Source organism: Lemur catta, chromosome 7 (assembly GCF_020740605.2).
Source record: "Lemur catta isolate mLemCat1 chromosome 7, mLemCat1.pri, whole genome shotgun sequence".
NCBI classification, from domain to species: domain Eukaryota; kingdom Metazoa; phylum Chordata; class Mammalia; order Primates; family Lemuridae; genus Lemur; species Lemur catta.
Genome location: NC_059134.1, coordinates 45,602,849 through 45,620,564, shown reverse-complemented (window position 1 = coordinate 45,620,564; position 17,716 = coordinate 45,602,849). Strand labels below are relative to the sequence as shown.

The window sequence follows — 17,716 nt, the reverse complement described above, 5'->3', positions numbered from 1 at the left end:
GAGTCTCTGAGAATAAGATGTGTGTGTCTTCAGCTTCTGGTCAGGCCATTTCAAATATATAGAACTGATAAGGGGCTGCTGTGGGGCGACCCTTTGATATGTAAGCAATAGATCTACCCAGAGCACAAGGAGTTGACAGGAGACTAACAGCATCATTCTTGCTTTCAATCTGTTTCACCAATAAGCCATTTGTCTGCCTTTCCTCCTTTCTTTACCTCTCTGGATTTGAATCTCTTAGGGGTTGGTCTGAGATCACAATTCTGAGTATGCAGACTCAGAATTCTTTCCATAGTGTCCATAACCCTGATCTTTTCATATTTCCTATTCACTTAGCCTAAGCTAGAGTTTTTCATCACTTTCATAGTTCAGAAGAATTGGAAGTGATGTGTGTGTGTGTGTGTGTGTGTGTGATATTTAGGTACCTCATTTCTCTTTGTAGCACTTACTATAATTATAACCTATTTTGTGTGTGTGTGGGAGGGGTTGGTTGATTATATTGTTAAAGTCTGTCTTCCCCACTTGGCTCTAAGAATCTTGATATTAAAGAGTTTATTTCTTTTGCTCACAAATGGATCCTCACTACTGAGCATAGTGCCTCACTCATATGGTGAACATATCAATTTTCAAATTAATATATTTACTATATAATTAAAGTATATAATTCTCATTCCAGTGTATGGATAAATCATTCTCACCAAACTTTTTTGCTACTTTTAACAAGTCCCAAATTACAGAACTATTATGGATGGTTATAGACAGATGTCTAAATTCAGTGCACTACACCTGAGTTTTTAAGATTCTGGCACCAGAGAGGGCAAAGCTAGGTAAGCAGCTCAAAGGCTTACTTCTGCCCAGGGGTGTGACATTTTTCACATTAGAAAGATTCCTGGTTCTCACTAGTCATCTGGTGCATGTTTTAGGATTGACTGATAAATCTCATTTTGAGTAATTCATTGGGTGTGGGAAGTACATGTAGAGGAAAGAAGGAGGCAGTAGCCAGAAGTCATTCTTTAAGAAGTGCCTTGTAACTCTGAACTTCAGACTCACTGTTCCCAAGAAGACTGTTAATTGCAACATTTTTTTTTTTTAAATTTTAGGATAGAAAAAACAACACAAAACAAAGACCCCAAATCCTGTTCAGGAAAAGCAAACTTTAGAGTAGATTGTTTTTTTACCATTACCTTACTATGAAACAAAACATGCCATGATTGCTCCTTCAAATAAAAATTTAGTCCCATCTAAAATGGTAGACAAGATTTATTGGTAACTGACTTAATAGAAACATACCTATTCCTGTTTATGTTAGCATGAAGTAAAGGAGGAAACTAACATCTTTTGAGTGCCTACTATATGTCAGGTGCTATCCTAGCAATGTTATGTTATTTTCATAATAACAAGTGAGGTAAATATCATTATTTCTTTTTACAGAGGGGGAAATATGAAGTTTAATATGTTAACATTCTGGTACTGATATTAAAACATTGTGGTTGTTTACTTACTTAATTACCTTATTTATTTATTTTTGTTATATCGGGGGGTCAGGGGAGGCAACCTAGTCAATTGCTCCTCTGAAAGAGGTCCTGAGTCTACTTAGCAGGAAAGAGAATCATGATTAATTGACAGTGTCTGCCATGGGCAAGGTGGGGCTAGTGGTGGTATAAGTATTTGATATTTGTTACCCTGACATAAATCCATCCTTCCTCCTGAGAAATCTCATTAGTGCAAACTTCAGCAAGATTTTCATCCTGGCCTATGTGTCCTGAGGGTTGCTGGCCAGAGACATTTATTAGTATATTGTTTCCTTATGTCCCTAAAATTTTCTAGTATAGACAATTTTTTTAATGATTGATCATAGGACATATCCAACTTTGCCACACAGTGGACTCATAGCCATCCATCAGTCATCGGACTCAGCCTATTTCACACTCCTCAAGGTTTATTACATATTTTTGTTTTAGATTCTTCTAATAAAATTCCCTCAAAGAGCTGAAACTCAGAGATAGAGTTTTTAGTTGGTTATTATTTTTATTCTTTTTATTGTTTAGATTTTATAGGAGAATTTGAAATTATATGCAAAGATTTATTTCATAATTAAGACATAAGGAATGATTTACTAGTACTGCAGAGTGCTAAAGGGAAGGATTATCACACAGATGCACATTTATAGGGAACAGCTTTGAAAAATATGACTTCTGGTCAAACTGCAGATGAATTAGAGTGGAAAAACACAGCATATGAATTTAAATAATAAAATGTGCTGACTGGAGTACTTTCTACCTGTTCTACCTTTCCCTTCTCCCTCTTCACAAGCCAACTCCTCTGTAGTCTTCCATTTCCCATATTCTCTTTGAGGATGATCTTTCTGATTCTCTGAGCCTGAATGACAGGTTCTTCTCATGTGGGCACTCGATTCCCTGTGTCTGTCATAGCACTTGCACTCGTGCTAACTGTGTTTGCTTGTCTGTTTCATGAGGGAGACTGAGCAGTTTGAGAGCAGGAGACTGTCTCTTTGCTTATTGCTGTATTTCTAGTTCCAAGCATGGTACCTGGCACACTATAGGGAGTTAAATAAGTTGAATGAAGGATTTCATTAATGAAGAAGACAGCAAGTGGGGGATTCCAGAGAATTGCACTTAATTTTAAGGTTGCACACAAGTATTTCCTGTGAATGTGAGCCTTTTTTACTATTTTTTTTGTGACTCAAATTTTCCATACATAAAATGGAAATAATACAAAATTCCTTTACCTATAATGAGGGCTTTAATCTGGAGAAACCCTTGTAGAAGAATTCACTGATGAGAAATTAAAGACCAATGACCTAAAAAAGGTCAATGAAGCAATTTCTCAAGACTAAGTCTATAAAATGATTAAAACTCTCTTTGTATTTTACTGAAATGAAACATTAAAGTCATCATTTTAAAACCAGTAGACTATCAGTGGAATTTTATGCATATGATATGAACTATAATTAGTGTTTTACAATTCATTTCTATTTACCTTTTCTAGCTTGCCAGACCCTTGTCAAGATCCCTTTCCTGCAGTTTTAGTCAGACCCATAAAATTGCTTTCTCTACAAATAAGCTGCATACTAAAAAGCATTTTCCTCTGTGGCTGGTCTTCCATTCAAATGTTCAAAGGCTTTACTGATTTTATGACTCAGAGTTTTTGCAGCTACTTTCTAGGCCCCACTGTATTCCTTCTGTGTTCCCATATACCTTTGATTTTCTTTTCCTTTGAGACATACCAGGACTGTTTCTAAGGCCTGGGTTTGCATTACCTTCCCTAAAGCTGGTTGCAAAATTGTATGGATTCTCTGTCATGGATTTTTACCTCCTATTTCTTTTCCCAAGCCTATTAGTTCCTGAATTTTAAATATCACCATATTGTAAGTATTCCCCATTTGAGCTAGAGGTATATATTTAACTAACTCTATTGGTCATATTTATTACAGAAAGAAAATAAGGGAACAGAATGCACACATATAAGAAATGTGCACAAGAGGAGAGATTAATGTCTTGTTCTACCCATTACAGAGATTGTGCATTGTTCACATAGCACAGTTAGAGCATTTCACTTACTTCTTGGTTCAGTGCACATGATTGAGTACCTACTCCATTCACGGTAGGAGTCCGCACCATGATGACAGAAAGGCAATTGTTTGTTCCTTTAAAGTAGTGTATTGGTCAAATGCTCAGGCTCTGCGACTCTACCCTGCTAGGCATTGTATTGAGCACTATGCAGTTATTACCTTCTTTAGTACCTACGATACTCTTGCAAGGTAGGGGCTGTTATTTTATCTATCTTCAGTTAAGGAAACTGAGGTAGGGTTGGAACCATCCAGGTGAATTGTAGACATAGGAAAAATAGAAGAAATGTAAAGGAAACAGCCAAAATACTGAAATCAGATGTAAAGAGAAATAACTCTGCAGCATGGTAATCTAATGTCACAAGAGAATTACGATGTCTCTGGGAATTACTGCTGAGAGCTCAGATGGGAAATCAGTAAAAGATTTAGAAGGGAAGATGATAATACCTGCCTGCCTACATCTCAAGGTTTAGTGTGAGGATCATATAAAACAATATGTGATTTGAACAGTAAGAAAAAAAAAGCAAAAAGAGAAGTAAATACATAAAACACTAGCGACTCAACATCTGCTAAATTGCCTATGTGTTTTATTACATTGTCCTATGTTCTTCTGGGAAAAAGCCAGGCTATTTTAGCTTTCTAGATTGTTTATATATACACCGCCCCAAGTAAATAGTATTATATTGTCTTAAATTGTTTGTAAGTACAAGGAAGCACATAATGCTCTATGAATTTTTTTCTTCAATTAATGTGATTCTTATGAGGTGACAAGATAGGAGACATTTATCTGTTTCATATTACTCATATAATATACCAATACTTTATCAGGCATTTTCCATGTAGGTTAGATAATGTAGTGGTAAGCACCATGTTATAATGTTTAATGTTCTTAGGGTGAAATGCGATAATTTATTTTGGGTAAGCTATATTTATCAAAAACTGACATCAATGAAACTACATTACTTTCTTCAATCTGCCCATATTAGAGTGGTTTTTAACCATGATGCCATTGTTTTGGTCATGCCACAAATTTATCATTGTGAAGAAGAACACAGTGCACATTTTTCATTGCATGGTTTCTGGCAAAATAAAAACTGGCTTTTGTTCTCTTTAGGGACCTGTCTTGAGAAGTTCCACGGAGAGAGGAGCTTTCAGTACCTCTTTCTCCCTGAAGTAAGTGGTGTTTACAAGTATAAATATGCTATCTTTTTGACTCATTTGGTAGCAAAAAAAAATTATAAGTTCATAAAAATTGAGAAATTGGAAGAGTAAGAAGGCATTTTACAACTTATCAATGTGTGAGCCCTGGAATCTCATTTAAAAAAATTGTTCTTTGCGGCATTAACTTAAACAACTCCATCAAACTCATCATTTGAAAGAGACCAGTGCAAAAAATTTTTCATTGCATTTTAGAGATCCTTTCAGAAAGAATACAGCAATCCAGCCATTCACAGTTCCTTCCTTATGGCCTGCAGCATCATATCAAGGCAAAAGCATTAGTTTTACAGAAAGAACAGGGTTTGAGCCTTCCTTTGATATTTATTGCATGATCCCGAGCACAGATATTTTCAATTTTCAACCTCAGTTTTCTGTAAAGTGGAGATCATGATTCCACCTTTTTTGGGGTATCAGGAGGATTAGCTAGTAACACACAAAATTCCTATTATGATGGGTGACAGGTACTCAGTACATGGGGATTTGTTTCCCTTCTTCCATTCTGTATTCATTTCTTTAGCAAATATTCATGGACTATCTACTATGTTCAAGGAGCTTGGTATTCCCAAATGAACACAATATATAAAAAAATCTCCTGCCATTTAGCTTATATCCTAGCTGGGGGACTGAAAATATATCATCAGCAAAAAATAAATTAATACATAAACAATATAAATTATTAAAAGATGATATAAGAAGTAGAGTAAAGAAGGGGTAGAACTGCATAAGGGGGGTTAGTTTGTAGGATTAAACATGTTGCTCAGGGTAGACATTTGAGCAAGGACTTGAAGAAGAGAAGGATCATACCCATGTGGGTAGATGGAGTGAATCCTTCCAGGTAAAGAGAACAGCTAGGGAAGGGACCCTAGGATAAGAGCCATCCTGATATTTTAATTGAAGAGCAAAAGGACTCATGTGTTGGGAGGGGGGACCAGATGAAGTGAAGGAGACAGTAGGCCAGAGACATATCAAAGGGCTAGATCACAAAGAACATGAATTTGTAAGGACTTTGGCCTTTACTCTGAATGAGATGGGAAACCATTGTAGGTTTGTACACAATGGAGTAACATGACCTGGCTTACTTTTCAAAAAGATATCTCTGCCCTGGGTGTTGTGAGGAGAGGCTGTAAGTAGGGGCAAGGATAGAATCAAGGGGACTAGTTAGGAAGTTACTTCAGTAGTAAAGGTGATTAATGATGATTGCTAAGCACTTACGGTGGAGAAAGTGAGAAGTGGTAGAATTCTGGATTTGAAGGACAAACCAATGGGATTTCTTGGCTGACTAACTAAAGGATATGAGAGAAATCAGAAGATGACTTCAAAGTTATTGGCCTGAGCTACTGAAAGAATGGGTTTGCCATCAGGTGAAATGTAAAATAATAAGGATAGAGTAGCCTGGGAGATCAGGAAGGTAAAGATCTAGATTTCGGTTTTGGGAATGTAGAGTTTGAGATACCTATTAGCTATTTGGATAAATCTGTCAAGTAGGCAGTTGCATATTCACTTCTGGAGATTAGGTGAGAGGTCTGAACAAACAATTTAAATTCAGAAATCTTAAATGTATAGGTGATATTTAATATCACAGAACTGTGCATGACCACCATTGAAGGAAGATTAGATAGAAGAGATGATCAAGACTGAGAGCCCTGGTGCCCTCTAACCCTCTGTCCTCAGTTTTATTTCAAACATATAGTTGGATATAAATGTAAAAATATAGAAGGCAATAGATGCTAGATTGCCTTTGGGAAGGTTAAATTTTTTTTTCTTGCTAGTGGGGAAAATACCAAAAGTCTATAATGAAGACATCAATGAAACCAGAAACCTTTTTTTATCAGGGACAATGATAAGATAAAAAAATATAGAAGATGCCTTTTTTAGTATTGTCATGGCTTGGAGCTGTCTATCTGAAATTTCCAGGTCACCATTAACCTTGTATAATCCACTCATTCAGAGTCAGAAGGCCTAAGAACTTAGTCCAAGTGAAGTTAAAAGAGATATTTATAATAATGAGCTTAGTTCAACAAATACGAATTAATTGCCTACTCTATAACATTGATTGGGCTAGATAGTCATTGACTTAAAGGATATTACTTTCAAATGTAGAAGACATTTAATAAAGACAGGTTGGAATTTTTTCCAAATTTTCTCATTCATTCATTCTTAAATAAATTCATCCATCCCTTTATTCATTTCTCATCATTATATTTTTAAAAACTGGGTTAATGGTAGAGTAATAACAGGTAGCATACTTGAACCATTAACAAGTACTAAGTTATTTGAATTCTATTTAATCTTTCCAATAATCTTATGAACTAGTTAGTACTATTACCTCCATTTTATGGAAGAGGAAGTTGAAGCTCAGAGAAGGAAATTTATTTGCTTAAAGTCACACAATGAGTTATTGGTGGAATGTGGATTTGAACATGAATAAGTCTGACTTCAAAGCCTTTTGATTTAAACCACTATGATGTTAGAAGATAATAAAGATGAATTGTTGCAGACATGTCTTGCACACAGCCAGAATTCTCAGCTGCATTTTTTACAGTACATTTGTCATAAATTCAACTTCCTTAGATTGTATTGGTGAGTGTGTACATAGCAAACCTAACAAGGGAAATCTAGAAAGTACTTAGGGACCTGTGGATTCTATAGTTAAACAAAGCAGTCACTTTCTTTGACAGCTGGTCACCATTATGATATTTGGTATTTAGGAAGGTATGGCCCCTATAATACAGGCTTTTATAGAAAGTGAATATGAAATAGTGATGTACTTGCCTCTGAATAGCTTTGTTATATTGAAAGAAATATTTTTAGATACACACATATTCCTTACATATGCCATGTATAATTCCTTATGGTCTTTTCTTTCTGCCTGAAAATCCCTCTTCGTATTACCTGGTTAGCTTCTTATTTTCACATGCGTTGATTCTTTTTCTTCCTAGAAGGTACCTCTAAACTTTTGAGACCTGGTTAATTTTCTCTCATCAATGTCCCTATAGTAAACAATGCTTACTCCCATGCTAGCACTTTCTTTCCTTTCATTTCTGCATTTCTTTCTCTCTTTTATTCTTCCATTAGAAAAACATTAAATCAGTTCCTCCTCTATGCCAGGCATACTTAATATATTGACACTGCCTCTTTACTTGTATATGTCTCTGCCCAGGCTCCAGGATACTTAAGGATAGGAATTAGGGCTCCATCACCACTGTGTGCCCACTACCTAGTGTTATGTTTGACAACTAGCTGGAACTCAATAAATATTTACTAATAAATAATTCTATCTTTTGTGTCACCACTGCATTTGGTATGTCTAAATTATTGCATGTATAATATCGATACTCTTAATGCAATTACTTAAGTTGACCTTCTGCTACGGATATGGGATTCCATATAAATGGAAGTTGCCTGGCCTTGGTATCAATAGAACTTAGCATAGTGCTGAAAATAGAGCAGAAACTTGATAAAATAATTTTTGCTGAATAAATGAATGAATGAATGTTGAATGATGGGATAGCCAGCTGCACAGCATATATTCCTATTCAGGTTATTACCTAACCTAGAAACCAAGAAGCTCACTCTGAAAACCTATTCCATTTTTAATATTAACAAAAACTATTTATTATGACTGTAATAATAAAAATAAAAATTTCTCATTTAAACTCATAACACAGTTCCCCTAAAGAATCAAAAACACATACTATTTAATAAATGGCAAGAATTTCTCCCCTTTCCTCTTCTAAATTTAATTATAATAATCAAATAGCCACCACATTTTAAGCACATTTGGAATGAAAAATATCAGAGCAGCCTGGAGATAATTAATGTGTGACCAGCTTGAAGCTGAATTTTTTTTTCTTTCTATAATTTCCTGAAAATATGAGGCTCTAAAATGTGATTGTAGAGAAAGGCAGGTGGTATAGCATAAAGCCCTGGAATTATAGTACCTGGGATTGATTTTCTACCAGTTTTGTGATCTTGAGCAATTTACAGAATTTTTCTGAGTTTTAGTTAATTCAACTGTAAAATAATATCTATCTTATAGGATTCAAAAGCATAATGCTTAAGATAGTTACAATTGTTGGTAATGAAAAGCAATCTTCCTCATGTTTTTATTTAATGTACTTATGTTATAAAGGCAAAAAAAAAAAAAAGTCCCAAGAAAAGTAGGGCAAGCTGAGGAACACAAATGAAATGAACATTTGTGAGAAGAGAGTAACTCAAATGCTGAAGTTATAAAACCTGTCAGTGGTTACGCCCTCTTGGAGCTCATCCTCTACTCCCTTCCAGATTCCCACAAACTCCCTTTTGTTTAACTCTGTCACTTCTTTCCCTCTTAAGTGAAGATACAAAAGTTTCAACCTCCAAAGTAATTAGGTAACTCAGGGAACCAAAGAACTTCCCAGAGAATGTCCCTATTGACATAAAGACGTTGATATGCACTGCCTTCCTTCCATTTTACAGTTTTGCACTTAAAATAAATAAGATACATTTCTTTATAAGTGAAAAGCAGGAAATAATGCTAACTTCCTGTCATAAGGCTTCCTTCTGAGTTACTTCTTGAAAGACACATTGTTTTTGCTTTTTCCTTTTACTTGGGTTTATCGGAAGGTTGCCAGAGCCTGGCAAACCCACCTGGAAATGTTTCTGTGGCTTTGGACTGGGGAGCTAAAGATCTGTAGAGCTCTTGCTACTTATATCTTACCCTATATTCTTTGATGGAAAACAAATTACAGATTCTTTCTAGGACGATTTTTGCAGCTATCTGGCAGGGAATGGTGTCCCAGAAAAAAATATCTTGGCAAAAGCTTTTAGAGAATTCTCTGAGTGTCTAGCCCAAATTGCTGCTTTTCACTACTTTTTCTCTTTTCTCTCTCAAACCAGACAGCATTGTGGTTACCTTCTTCTCAGAGAATTAATTAGCTAGTTCTATTGATTTAAATTCCTAATCATAACTCTTTGTTGCTTTTTACTCACACTACATTATCTGAGTCCAAACCACCAATAGATTCACATTGATTTTTGCAAAATTGCTTTATGGTGGTTTTCTCTCAACCTCCTCTTACCATCCCCAATTTAGTCTTTTATTTTGAAATCTTATCTTTTAGAATTAAATGTTTAAATAGCTCAAATAGTATGAAATATTTTAAGTTAAAAAATTTTAAACATGCAAAGAAGTATAGACCAAATGTAAAAGGTTTAGATTTAACAAATATTAACATTTTGTCATATTTGTTTCAAATTACACACACATGCACACACACACACTACAAATATAACTGAAACCTCTTTTCTAACTCCCATCTAACTCCCTTTTTTCTCTCTCACCAGATAATACTGCTATTTTGAAATCAGTATCCGTCCTTTTGATGTTTTTAAACATTTCTTTACATTGTGGCCATGTAAGTAATATTTATAAAGTGGCCCATCACGACTACATTTCCTTTCTTATGTAATTTTTGGCTATTCCTGGAGATAATTACCTTGTTTAAAACTATTCTGTTCACTAGAATGTAAACATCATAAGGGTGGAGAATTTTATGTTTTGTTCATAGAAATATTTTCAGCGTTTAGAACATTCCCTGTGATTGGGGTTTACAACAATCTACCCCAGAATACAGCACCTTGGCATATTGAATATTTTAAGCAAAGAAAGTTGAGAAATGGCATGTGCTGGAAGAACTTTCTGACCTTCCCTACCCTTCTCCCCTGTAGCAGATCATAAGGCCCTCATGTGAGAGGTGCCCTCCCATACCTGGAGGAAAGGAGCAGCCTTAACTCAGAGAGGAATCTGAAGGAACAGGCCTTGCTAAATTTACCCATTTACTATGTCCTTTGTCCTATCACATTTCTCTACAACTCTCCATTTTTCATCAAACCTGGGTGTTCATAAAACACCCAGGTTTAACTGCTCCTTTTGGTCTTCATTTCCTCATCAAGGCTTGCTTCTGTGTCACATAAAATTATATTAAATAAATGTATATGCTTTTCCCTTGTAATTCTGTCTTTTGTTACAGGGGCTCCAGCCAATAAATCTAAGCTAGGTAGAAGGAAGAGGTATTTTTCTTTGCCTACACCTGGGATAGAGAAAGTGCTAGATATATATTTAATGAATGACTGGATGACTGAATGAATAAATAAATGGTTCTTAATTTCCCTTAGGATAAACTTTAAAATATTTACTATATCTTACCAAGCCCTCCAAAGGTTGGGTTTTGCCTAGTTTTCCTGTCTCATTTCTCCCTTACACTCCCAGTTCTTTTTCTGTGTCCAAAACGCTCTTTTCTTTCATTGTAGTTTGGCTAACTCTCATCTTTGTTACAGTTCTTACATGTCTACAGTTCATCGAAGAGGCAAATTTAAATATGACCTAAGTTAGCTTCTAGTGATATAGGCTCCCATAGCATTTTGGTCTTCTCTGTTGTTAACATTGACCATCTTATTATTACTTGTCAATATTTGGGATGATAATCTTCTTGAGGGCAGGGAACCTGTTTATCATACTCACTGTTAGCATAGTATCTGATAATTATTAGATGAGTAATAAATACTTGCTGTCCTCGATGAAAATAAGTTGAATTGGGGACATTGTCAATGTCCTACCCTCATCATCCATTTATAATCTTATTTTTTTCTTGTCTTTTTGGTTTTCATACCAGATTGTCTTTCTCTCTTTTTCTAATTCCTGGTTACTGCTTCCTGACAATTTATGACTTGTATTGAGAATGTGGCTAGTGTAAAAATTGTTTTAGTGATTTTACTGATCAAGATACATTTTCATAATATAATTCAACACTCTATGTATGTATGTTTACAAACATATTTATGTGTAAAAAAAGTAACTTGCATTCCCACCACTCATTAAACATCTTAACATTAGGTAACCTTCATTCAGATACCTTTCTATGAAAAATATATGTATACATACACACACAATGAATGGATAAATATATAGATAAGCATTAATGTCATTTGATTGCTACTCCAGGATGTTTTCTGAACAATTATTCAATTCCAGGTGGGCTTAGATCTCCATGCTAATAATCTTATAGGGTTATGTTGGGATTAAATGAAATATTTGTAAGATGCTTCAAACAGTTCCTGGCACATAGGAATCATTATATATGTGTTAGTTGCTATTATCACAGTGAGGGCACTGACCCAGAGCTGACCTGAGCTGTCATGTTATAGGTCAAAGTAGGGTAACTACAAGCCAAGTGGGTAGAAGAAAGGCTTTCCATATTCGCTAAAGCTAGGCCTAAGGATCTCTGAGGCAGACTTTGGAATAGCTGAAACTATTACAACAGGCTTCTGGTTAGCGGTTCCAAGTGACCTGTTACTTTGAATCAGAGTCAGTGAGATGTACTTGAAAATAGTGGCTCTTTGGAAAAGTGCTGTAGATTCCAATTTAAGGTTGAACTTCAAATAATATCAATGTGGAGACCTTTCCAGGTTTGGAATCTCCCCTCATCACCTCCCCCCACCACCTCCCACCACGCACACACACACATACACACTCACATGCATGCATGTAGCCAGAGGCAAATCATTTCATTCTTTTGCTTGACAACCTCTACTGGTCCCACACTGTCTGTCAGGTAAAGTCCAAACTTCTTAAAGACTGTCTTCAAAGACTGGCCCTAATCCCTGCTTTAATATTCATTTGTAACACTCTCCATCAATTTACTGCAGGTTGACACATATTTACTGCATGCCTACTCTATGTCTGGCATTGTGTTAGGGGCTCATATTATAAGTATGGTTAAGACACCAGCTATGCCCTTGAGAAACTACCAATTCAGTAGGAGAGGCAGATAAGTATATGTTATTAAAGTCTAGTTGGAAAAAATGATGTAAAGAGGGAAGTAGAATTTGCTTTAGAAGTACAGGAGACTTAGCAGTCTAAGTCTATCAAAGAATGTTTCACAGACAACGTTGACACCTGAGCAGAGTAAGGAAGGGTGAGTAGGAGTTATTCAGTTAAAGAAAGAGGGGTAAGCACCTTGCAGGCAGAGAAGACAATATACTTACAGAGAGGAGTAAAATAGCATTGTGTGTAGAATTATAAGTAGGCCTTGAGACTAGAATGTAAAATGAGAGGTTGGAAGGAGGTGGTGATCAAAACTAGAAAAATCACAGGAGGGTAGGAGAGAGAGGGGATGTTTTTGTATGTCATGTTGGAAAGCCTAGAATATATCCTACAGAGGTAGAAAGCCATTGGTAAGTGTTGAGTGATGGGGCCAAGAATACGTCACCCCAAAATATGGCACCTTGGTATTTGAAACAACAGCAGAAGCAGGAAGGTCACTCTCACCTTCCCCCTGCCCTTCTCTCTGAAGCAAGTCATGAAACCCTCATTTGACAAGTGCCCTCTCTATACCCACAGAAAAGGAACATCCTTATAGCTAAAGACTCAAGGTTACCGAAAGGAATCTGGAAAAACAGTTCCCCCAGTTTGCTACCATTAGATCATACCTTTTTATTCAATCATACTTCCCATGACTATCCACTTAGCATAAAAATACACAGATTTTTCTGTTTCTTTGGGTCTTCATTTCCTTGTGAAGGCTCCCTTGTCATATAAAACTTATATTGAATAAATATGTATGATTTTTTCTTGTTAATCGGTTTTGTTTTAGGAGCTTTAGCCATGAAGCTAAGATGAGAAGGAAAGATGTTTCTTTTCCCCTATGTGAATAAAAGCGACAGATTTGTATATTGGATACCTTACCCAGTAGCCAGATGAGAAGTGGACCTAGAGGCATGTGGCATAAATCTGGGGGCAGGGAAATAAACTGCGATGTTACTCCAATAGTCAAATGTGAGATGATGAGAACCTAGTCAGGCAGAGAGCTGTACAAATGGAGAGGAGGGAAAGTAGTTAAGAATATTTAGCAATTCAAATAATCAGGCTTGCTAAGTGATTGGATATGGGCCATATGCACCCATAGAATAGAAAAGCAAGTCTATATGTGGTAAAGGGACACAATGGTGAAATCATGAGGTTTGTATATGACAGACTGAAATACTCGTGGACTAGCCAAGTAGAGATTTTCAGCAAGTAGTTAGTTTCATGAGTCTGAAACTCAGGAAGGGAATGCAGTCCGAGCTGTACTGCCAGGAGCCAATAGCATGTAGGTAATAATTAAAGCCATCAAAGCAGATGGCATCACTTGGAGAGACTGTGTAGAAGGAGAAGCACAACAAGCTAATGATGGAACCCTGGGAAACATACATTTTTAATGACCTAGAGTAAGTGGAAGAGGCAATGACAACAAGAAATCCTAGAAGTGGTGTTTAGGTAGGTCAGAAAACGCTGTGTTATGCCATGCCTGGCAGAGGAGTAAACTTCAGGGTAGTGTGCAGCATCAAGGTCCTTGCATTGAGCAGAAATGTGCATAAAATGACTGACAAGTGATCATTAGGTTGGCAATATGGTGGTCATTGGTATCTTTTGCCAGAATGTTTCCAGTAGCATAGTGAGAATGGGAGACAAATTGCTGTGATGAATTAAATGTGAGGAAGTAAAAAAAAAAAAAAGAATATTTTTTACTTACTCCATAAAGTTGATTAGAAAGAGGGATGAGAAAGAATTAAGAATGAGAGGATTTGGATTTATTTTTACACTACAGAAATGACATCTCTGAGATAACAGGCAGTACATAAAGATGGGTACACCTTTTATATGAGGTAAACAAACAACCTATTAGCCATCCCTTGATCCTCTCAATATTATGATATTAATAATTCTGAAAGAGTTACTTCCTCTTTTTAGTATTATCCTTTTCACTTTATTTTAAAAGTGAGATTCAACTCATGCCTCAGGATTAAATCTTTCTAAATTCTCCAGGGTTATGTCCTCTCCACTTTTTCCATAATGTTTTGTTCACTCCTCACCGAGAGCACTTAGTATACTGTGTTGTTACCTGTTCTCATGCTTTTCTCCCATTAGATTACAAATTTCTTAGAAATGTAGATTCTATCTTTGTATTTCCAATCCCTGTTACATTTTCTGACAGAAACTAAGGCCTTAATTTGTTAAATTAATTAATTTCCACTTGAAAATCTCAAAGCCATCTCTAACTGAATTGTCTAAAGCTAAACTATTGATCTTTATGAAAGAACGTCTTTATTTCTCCACTTTTCAAAGAAGAAAATTTGGCAGCCTTCCCTAACACTTTCTGCATCCAATTTATCTGTATGTCTTATTGATTTTACCAGAAAGTATATCTCAAATCTTCCAATATACTGTTTAGTTCAAGACACTAAGAACTCTTGTGTGCAGTAGTGACAACCACCCAACTTGTCTACCTGCTTCTACTTTTCATCCCTCCCCAAATTATTCTTCTTTACAATAACCAGGACGATATTATAAAAAATATACTTTTAATCATGTTTTTTTTCTTCTACTGAAATCCATGCAGTGGTTTCTCATTGTCATAATAATGAAACACTGAAATCCTGAACATGTTGTCCTGGGCTGTGTAGGATCTAGCCCTTGCTACTTCTTTGGTCTCTTCTGGCACCATTCTCCCATCTGCTTACCCATATACAGACTTCACATGTGATTTCTTCAGCTGGAAATGCCCTTCTTACCATTATTTGCTAGATATTTCTTTTTATCATTTAAGTCTCAGCTAATGTTCACTCCTTCACAGAGAACTTTTATGACGACAAATTTAAATTATGACTTCTCTAATACTTGCATTTTTTTGCTCCTGTTCTTTTACTTCACACACAATTTGCCAGTGCCTGCATATGCATATTTTATGTCCTTCTCCTCAAAAGACAGTAAGATATATAAGGATTAGGATATGGGGACCAAGAGACAAAGGAACCGTTTGTTTTTATCACCTTAACTTCTCTAGCACCTATTATTATAATGAAACTAGTAATAATAAAATACTTATCTATTGATTGAAAAAGACTGTGTTCTTTTTCAGCAGCATAGTCTTACAAAACATGGGACAAAAAGTTGCATCTATATAATCATTCACAAGGTGCTTAGCAATGCAAGTTAGTTGAATATGCAAGAGAAGTTTTCAATTTCACAATAATCCAGTTTGAAATTAGAAAAGACTGTGAAGAGATAGTATAAAGAAAAGATCACCAGTACTGCTCCTCACCTCCCTCCAAGAAAACCAATCATAATATATTTTTTTCTTTCTGTTATTTTTACTGTGTGTCCATGTGTGCATGCACACGCATGCATGCACATTGTAGTTCATCTATTCAGTAAAATTTGTTGTATTCAACACTGAGCTAGCTCTGGGGATAATCTGATGGTGAAAATAGGACTCAAATGCTCACGAGATACTTGGATATTTTATTAAATCAGAATTATTTTTAAGAACAGGAAAGTCTTCTGTATACACACCAATCACTAACAAACAAACAAACAAAAAGCAAAAAAAAAAAAAAAAAACAGGTGAGTTGTGTCAAAAAGACCAGGAAGGATCACAGAATTTTTATAACCAGGCTTTTGAAGTAAGCTAGTTCAACTACCATTCAACTACCACTCGACCTGCGAGGATGCAGTCTAACACTGATGACTTTATGATCTTCTAGCCTCTAGGATTTTTGTGCTAAATCCACCTAAATTCTAAATCCACTAGATGACCTGATATACCACATGGTGAGCCCTCTGGAAGGCTTTTTTCTCTTTTCCTTGCAAACTCAGCTGCATGGGTCCCCTCCTCAGGCTCTCATGTTCATAAATCTATATCTTCATTCTATGTCATAATTATATTTTTACTTTTTTGCCTGCCTCATTAAACTGTGAATTTCTTCAAGACAGAGGTAGTATTCTTATTTCTATATCTTTATTTTAGTGATAGGCAAATAGGTACTTCATGTACTTTTAATAAATGTTTATTGAAGAAAAGTTTGAAGAAGGGATGGAAGGAATTATATTCTATTTTTAAAGTGTAAAAATTAGAAATGATTATGAAATGTAGACTGGAAAACACAATGACATATTCCTTAACGTTTTTTTTGGAGCAAAGACACAAAAACAAAAGAAAAAAGAAAATAAGTAGAGACAAGTCTTGCCCTGTGCCAATCTTAGTTGAAAACTTAGTAGTTAAAGGCACCTGATTTCAATCAATGAAAAGTGCCAAGAGAAACAAAGAACTTTAAAAAATGAACTTCTGCCCAATTCTGAGCTACCTTTTTGGTCTTGGTTATGCCATCACACATTTTAGTTTCTGCCTGGCTAATACTTCTTCCTCTTCATCTATAACGACACACTTAGCTGGAGCCCTGCTTATAAACTGGGAATTTTCTGAGGATGGGCTGAGAATCCCCTGTAGACAACCTAGTAATTCTGATCTCATTTGGGAGTGAAGACAGGAGTATAGACAGATCTCTCCCTGAGCTCTAAAGATTTTTATAATTTGCTTAGGCTTTGGGAAGGTTTCTGTTCCTAAGGGAATTTTTTGTCCCATAAACAAGACCACCCAAGATAAGAAATACTTGGAGATGTGACCCTCCCTCCTCCCATGTGTGTCTTCTTTCAGTTGATTTTTGAGGAATGCACATGTGCTGGCATTGTAATAGATGTACCTGTAAGATCATCGGTGGGCCAGGACCCCAGCTGGCACGCTTTGCAGGTGTATTCATCAAAGACATACTCATTCTCTTTACAAGGCGTACAGGTCCAACAACAGCTGACTTCTCCCTTCCGGATCACCTAAGGCAAATATTTAAAATTTGATTAATGATTTTTGCATGATAAAAATCCAGTGATCCTTTATTCAAATGTATTGCTCTGAAAAGCAGAAAAAACTTTCACATACATTATTTTAAATGTTATCAGATAAGCAGTATAAGCACTAATATTTTTATTTTGTAATTAAAGAAACTGATTCTGAGTTTAAACAAGTCAAACATCATAAAATTGGCTGGTGGCAGGGTTAA

The 17,716-nt window shown here is 35.8% G+C and overlaps 1 protein-coding gene and 1 long non-coding RNA gene across 9 annotated transcripts in view; one reads left to right on the top strand and one right to left on the bottom strand.

Moving 5' to 3' along the window:
* GRM5 (glutamate metabotropic receptor 5) overlaps window positions 1-17,716 on the bottom strand; it is a 472,602-nt gene that overhangs the window by 62,166 nt on the left and 392,720 nt on the right. For all 8 annotated transcript variants that reach the window (XM_045557157.1, XM_045557159.1, XM_045557158.1 and 5 more), the window contains one exon: window positions 17,363-17,489. In XM_045557157.1, coding sequence (XP_045413113.1) covers window positions 17,363-17,489 — 127 coding nt within the window. The remainder of the gene's footprint in view (window positions 1-17,362; window positions 17,490-17,716) is intronic.
* Window positions 1-17,716, top strand: part of LOC123642240 — a 192,582-nt gene that overhangs the window by 58,147 nt on the left and 116,719 nt on the right. The window contains exon 2 of the long non-coding RNA XR_006736408.1: window positions 4,701-4,759. This is a non-coding gene — a long non-coding RNA (uncharacterized LOC123642240). The remainder of the gene's footprint in view (window positions 1-4,700; window positions 4,760-17,716) is intronic.